At 39.8% G+C, this 6,856-nt stretch overlaps 1 protein-coding gene across 4 annotated transcripts in view; it reads right to left on the bottom strand.

The window, feature by feature from the left end:
- CUNH15orf41 (chromosome unknown C15orf41 homolog) overlaps nt 1–6,856 on the bottom strand; it is a 197,977-nt gene that overhangs the window by 144,986 nt on the left and 46,135 nt on the right. For all 4 annotated transcript variants that reach the window (XM_028767111.1, XM_028767112.1, XM_028767113.1 and 1 more), the window contains 2 exons: nt 5,452–5,497; nt 4,501–4,565 (listed from right to left, as the gene is read on the bottom strand). In XM_028767111.1, the coding sequence (XP_028622944.1) occupies nt 4,501–4,565; nt 5,452–5,497 (111 nt within the window). The remainder of the gene's footprint in view (nt 1–4,500; nt 4,566–5,451; nt 5,498–6,856) is intronic.

Below are 6,856 nucleotides of genomic sequence, written 5' to 3'. Positions count from 1 at the left end.
ACACACACACACACACACACACACACACACACACACACACACACACACACACGTACACAGGTATACACACACAACCATGTACATATATCCCACATGCAGAAAAGACCCTTAGAGAAGAGCTATTTACGAGTGTCTGACTGGAAGATCTATGATCATGACATTATGGACTTTTAAAAAACAAAACAGTTGAGTTGGGGATACAGTTCTATAGCAGATCCCTTCCAGCATGCAAAAAGCTCCATCGCCACGATAAAACACACAAAGAGCCATAGCTCTGAAACTGTTTTCTCTCCTTTTGGAATGTTCTCCTCCTCTCAACAAGTAAATAAAGGCCAGTCTTGTTTCTAAATGGGTCTATTTACCTTACTCTGGGCACCTCATGTGGAGAATTGACAGAGCTGTGCTGTGCTCTACAAATACAATTATGCTGACCCTTCCCTTACTGAAATTCACATATGTAAGGACATGGTATCTTCCACTCCCTACACTAGTGGAAGGCAGGAATTGTATCTTTTTCACATGTCCATGGACATTACCATCAGGACAGTATGTTCAGGAAATGGTGCTTCAGGACATTTCAGCTTTTTGTTGCCGTGACGAGAAAACCAACCTGAGGAAGGAAAGATTTATTTTGGCTCATGGTTTCAGGGCAGGGCTTTCCAGCTCCATTGCCCTAAGGTCTGAGGTAAGAAACAAATCTTGGCAGAGGGGCATGGGACAGGAAAGAAGCTACTCACCTAATCTCAGCCTGGAAACAGACAAGAAGGGGCCAAAGTAAGATGTAGGCTCCACAGACACACCCCAAATATCCTACTGAATGGTGTTACCCACATGCAAGGCAGGTCTTCCTTCTTTCGTTATTCCTATCCAGAAATGGCCTTGTTTTATTTAAACTGAAAAGTATGTTTTACTCTCTTCCCAGGCATTTGTCAATCCAATCAAGCTGACTCTCAGGATTAGCATCACAGTGGAATCAATGTTCAGAAACCAGCTTTATCATGTACTGTCAATATCAGGTCTCAAGAATTCTTTTCTCCATGTCAACATCTTAGAAAATTCAATTGATCCGTTTCTGTACAGCTACAAGAGCTGTGTCCTGAGCCAGTATGGCTAGAAGAGATGGAAGATAGGACTTCCAAACCTGCTACTGATGGGAACTTACAGATCTGACCATCTGTGGCTGTCAATATTCATTGTCAGCCTGACTGGCTTTAGAATCACCCCAAGTGGAGTGTGAGATGGTAGTGAGAGTGGTTCCAACAGGGAACAGAGGAGGGAAGGGGGGCAATAAAAGGAGGAAGCTGGAAGTTGGCTGAGTACCAGCATTCTCTGTTCTCTGCTTCCTCCTCTGCCCCTAAGGGAGGGGTCTCAGCCACACTCCTCTGCTGCCATGACCTCTGCTAAGCAGAATACATTCACAAACCACAAGTCAAAACAAATCTTTCTTTCCTTAGAATACACATGTGAGGAACTTGACCCAATGAGAAAAGTAACTAGCAGTCCAACTACATGTGTTCAAAACCCAATGGGTAAGAATCAAGATAAATTTCACCAAGGATCTTTGTGTATGGAAATAAAATAGGACAGTCCAAAGGAATAGAGACCTGTTTTCAAATGAAAATCTTAAATATCCAACTGAGAAGACTTTCCCACCAATGCAAAAACTCAGGAACACACTTTCTACTGCTCTCCTGATTTATGAGTTCCCACCTGACATAATCTCAACGCTAGCTAGAATGTGGATTCTGGGTTCTCACACTGCGGGCGGGAACATAACTAAGACACTTCTAGACAGTAATTCAACAACACATAATCAATTTCTAAAGGTTCATATCGTTTTCACCAGTAATTACAAACACAGAAATCACCCAGTACAATGAGTCAGGCACCAAGTTGCTTACCATACACAGTATTATCTATAATATCAGAACACTGGGGACATTTGGTCCTCAGAAGAATAATCTGGGAAATTCAGTCCTTTACATGGTGAAGTAAGGCAACTAATAAAAGGAAAGGCTTTTTACAAAATAATATTATATCATATACATTTTTTTCATAATAAAATCCAGGACTCATAGTTACACATGTAATATGACCTCATTTATGTGAAAATGGGTTGTCAGAAGGCTGGGATGAAATTTTAACCAGTAGTTATCTCTGAGTGGCACAGTTATGGGCAGTCACTCACTCCTTTCTAAGCCATCACAAAGGTGCTTAATTTTCACAGCAGGTGGTATTACCTTCATAAAAGAAAAAAATTTAAGTAAGTTGATATTAACATTTTTCCATTGCTTAAATATGTGTGGATAAAACACAAGTTGCCTTTATTCTAACCACCAAGAAAACAAACAAGAACCTTTGAAAACCAATTTACCTTAGAAAAAGCCAGGACATTTGGCCTGTACATTCCCAATGACAGGCTGGTGAGGTGGGTCTGCCTAAAAGGTAAAGTTATGGTTGGTCCCACGGCACGGAGGAAGGGACTGACTGCCAATGGATCAGGGCACTTCGGGGGATGCCTTTCCTGAGTCTCTGTTACAGCCTCCATTCTAGTTTTATTTCAAATGTTTTAATGCCTCACCACAAGTGAGACTCTCGTATTTAAAAAGTGCAAAGAAGCAAATCTATTTCTACATCCTCAGTTACTACCCAGTCCACTCATTACCCGTCGTTCATTACTCAGTAACTGTACTTACTTAAACTCATTTTATCTTGAAAGGAAAACTATCCAGATAATAAAAAGATAAATAAAATAAAAAGATTAATAATTATGTACACATTTCTTTCTTGGTGCCAAGGACAGAACCCATGGCCTTGCTGAAGCTAAGCAGGTACCCTAGTAGCACCAGACTGCAATCAAAACACTCTTTTTTATGTTGCCAGACACGGTCTCACAAAGTTATTGAGGTTATCTGTGAATCTGACATCCTTATGCCTCAGCATCCCCAAAGCTGGAATCATAAGCTTGTGCCACTAGACTTGGGATGTATATATCCCAAGTGTCTGCCTCTCTCTCTCTCTCCATATATATGTGTGTGTGTGTGTGTGTGTGTGTGTGTGTGTGTATAGTGGTTTTCAAATGATTTAATTAAAAGTCTTTAAGTTTACAAACAAATATATATTTCATTCTATACAGATGTGGTGGTACAGGTCTATAAGCGTAAGTTGAAGAAGGTGAACTGCCAAGTTAGAGACGAACTTGAACTGTATAATGATATGCTGTCTCAAAGCAAACAATTATGATTTGGCATAAAAAGAAAAAAAATCAATACTTTTTAAAAATTATCTAGATGCCAAAGTATTTGTAGATCTTGTAGAACTATTATAGGTCCTGTAGAACATAAATGTAAATTTTATGAAGTTAGTCATGACTTTTCTCAAAATCTACAAAGACTTCTTTAGAAAGGAATTCTAGATAAAATGTATGTGGGGGAGGTGACCCATTCATCTTGCACATCTTTAGTGTCTTTAACTTAAAACAAAAGAGACCTTGCACCATGTGGTACAGTGAGTGACTCTTTAGAAGAAAATCCAATTTCAATAGCTTCGATAAACTACAATTCCTTTTTAAAATTTTATAAACTTTATTATTTAAAAATAACTTGCAGTCGGGTAGTGGTGGTACACGCCTTTAATCCCAGCACTTGGGAGGCAAAGGCAGGCGGATTTCTGAGTTTGAGGCCAGCCTGGTCTACAGAGTGAGTTCCAGGACAGCCAGGGCTACACAGAGAAACTCTGTCTCGAAAAACCAAAAAATTGAAAATAATAAAAACAGACCCCAGACACCAAAATCTATGCAATTCTGTGACCTTTCTAACAGATACCACCTCACTCAGTCAGAATGGTTCTCACCAACAAATCTGACAACAAATGTTGGAGAAATGTGGAGAAAAAAGAAATCTTACTCCTCTCTTAATGGGGTACAAGCTAATATAGCCATTGTGCAAGTCAGTTTGGAGATTTCTCAAAAAATTTAAAATGGAACTACCATTTGCTCCAGCTCTTTCACTCCTGGGCCTAAACCTAGAAACTCTAAACCCTACCACAGAGATATCTGAGCCCTGTATTTATTGCTGTCTTATTCACTATAGCAAGGAAAATGAACCAACCCAATTGTCCATCAACAATTGAACAATAATGAAATGTTAGTATATAATTGGTTTGAAAAAATTGGTTTGAAAACTTGCCACAAATACATGTAGGGCACATGTATACATGAACAAATGTACCCATAAAAGATGTGCACTTACTTAAAAAAGTGTTAAGTAGCCAAATCAGGTTCAGTAACAGTATCTTCATCCCATATATGCCATTGTACACACCACATTCTTGACACATGCCAAATAAAGCACTTAAAATCTCATTATAAAATACATTACAAGTTTCAAGTAACAATCTTAATACAGTAGAGAAAGGCAGTTTAATGATCTAATTTATTCAAAATAATTATAGCAATTAATAGGTACTGTGATACCCTCTAGTGGGGCAGGCAGGTCATACCTCTGGTAATAACTTTCAATCGCTTCTGGAGTATGATGTTTGGCATGTGTTCTTTTAATATGTTTCTGAAACAAAACACAAAAAACATCTTTATGTTGTGTCACAGATCAGAGTCAAGAACAGCAAAGACATATTTCCTCATCCCAGTGGCAAGCATATGGGGCAAATGGGTAATGGCTTGGGGATTTGGGTGGTTGGCAGGATTTCTTTTCCTGCTACTCCATCTATGCATTTTAATCTCCTGCTTGGCTGGGATGTCTTCAGACTGTACCACAAGTACAGTCTATATGTAAAAGCCACCAGGGTCATAGTAATTGAATCTAAATAAGTTTGCTTCGGGCTGCAGAGGGCAAGGAAAAACTTGTTCCCTCTTCCAACCTTTGTATTAATTTTCCCTCAATTCAATTCCATCTAAGTCCTCCGCACTCGGGCTTTACAACCCAATTGCCATATTTAACCAGGAAGAACATTGCTTAAAAACAACTTATTTGAAAAACTACAAAAAGTAATTCCATAGAGACTTGCCACTTGACTGACACCTGTCATCTCATGATAAATGACTCCATTTTCTGCCTCTCTTGCCTTCTGCCACTCCAGCAGTGGTCATTTATCATCATCTCTGTCAGCAGTGGGAAGCGGCACTGACAGTGCAAGTCAGCAAACATTTAGCACACGGAGCCACGCAACACGGGGAAATTATTATTGTCAGAATAATAATGCTTTAGCATAATTTATTACAGGTCCACCAAATAAGCAAAGGCTAGATGTTATTAGACAGATGGATGGGTAGGCTTGGCAGGCCTCCACTGAGACGCAGGCGCTGCTTGATGTGGAAAGGGGAACATCCTCCAACCCAATCAGAGAGCTGGCAGTTCAATTACAAAGAAATAAAGGGACATTCATCATTCAATTAGGCACCTGTCAACCCTCACAAAGGAGAAAACTTCTAACCTGGTACTCCTGGGAGAAGATGCTCAGCAGAGTGGCCTGCGATTGACTGGAACAAATAAAAGAAGGACAAAGTTAATTACTGGAGTGCACAGCAAAGAAATAAAAGAGAAAGGACCTTCAAAGGTAGGCCCGCTGCCCTGTAATCCAACAGAACACGAAAACAAGTGTGGAGAAGTTGTTCCAGATGAGAACCTCACACAAAGGCTTCCTGCCATGAGGTCAAGGAGAGACGAAGAGCTGATGGGGAGGAAGAGCCGGTTCTGATGCAGGAAGCATATCATTTGGATTCTCTGCAACCTCAGGATGGCTGTATCATATCTGTAGGATAAAATGGGGTTTTACACTACAAAGAGCCACAAGAAAAAGGTCTCTTGCCACAAACAAATGAGTTACTCCTGGGAACAGTAAGGAGCACATTCTTCACAGATTGACAGCATTCCTAGGTTTATCTTGTTGGCTATCCCAGATTCATGGGGGAAAACATTGGCCTTAACTAGATGTAGCACAGAGGCTAATGGAACATTCTCATCTACTAGCAAGCTCTGAAAAGAGAGGGTATCAGGAAGTGGCAGTCTACAGAAGCCTCACTCTCAGAGAGTACAGTTATCCTTACCCAGGATGTCACAGCATCAAACACTAGGGATACCTTCTCTCCAAATAGGGAGTTTACTTCTGCAACTCTTCCCTTTAGAGATGGAATGTTCCTCTAAAATGCCATCAGCATCCACTGCTCCCTCTGACTGCCTTTGGTGGATACATCCGCCTTACCATATCTCCATAATGGCTACTTTTGATATAGTCTCCTAGTAAATGCAAACTGAAGAGACTGCGATTTAAATAAGTTGATGTTCACAGTAGTGAACATTATTATTATTTTTTTATTTATGAATGAACCCACCCAAGCATGTCACCAGTTTAGAGTTTGAAATAAAAATGATCATTGCCGGCAGCTTCTGGAAACCATCATGGGGTCTGGCTTCTGATCCTTCCCACCAGAACCAAATTATATGAGAAGGTTTTAAAGAAAAAACCATAGGGCCGGCAAGATGGCTCTAGAGTAAAGGTGCTGAGTTTAATCCCTAGGACTCACACTGTCTGACCTCCACATGTGTGCATGCACTCCTACATATTCAATACAAATACATATAAAAATGATTTTATTATAATCCCAGCACTCTGGAAACTGAGGCAAGATAATTGCCACAAGTTTCAGGTCTACATAGCAAGAACCTGACCAGCATTATATATGCACCAAAGAAAGTATATATATAATTAAAGAACTACTTCAATATGTTAAAAAGTACCAAGAAATGACTAAGGACAATTATAAATTTATTAGTCAATTTTCTCAATTTCCTTTTAAAATTAGAAACCATCTTTTTTTTTGGGGGGGGGGGTTCGAGAC

Source organism: Grammomys surdaster, unplaced genomic scaffold (genome assembly GCF_004785775.1).
Source record: "Grammomys surdaster isolate TR1022 unplaced genomic scaffold, NIH_TR_1.0 170, whole genome shotgun sequence".
Classification (NCBI taxonomy): domain Eukaryota; kingdom Metazoa; phylum Chordata; class Mammalia; order Rodentia; family Muridae; genus Grammomys; species Grammomys surdaster.
The sequence above is the reverse complement of the archived record's forward strand: the minus strand, read 5'-3'. Positions and strand labels throughout refer to the sequence as shown.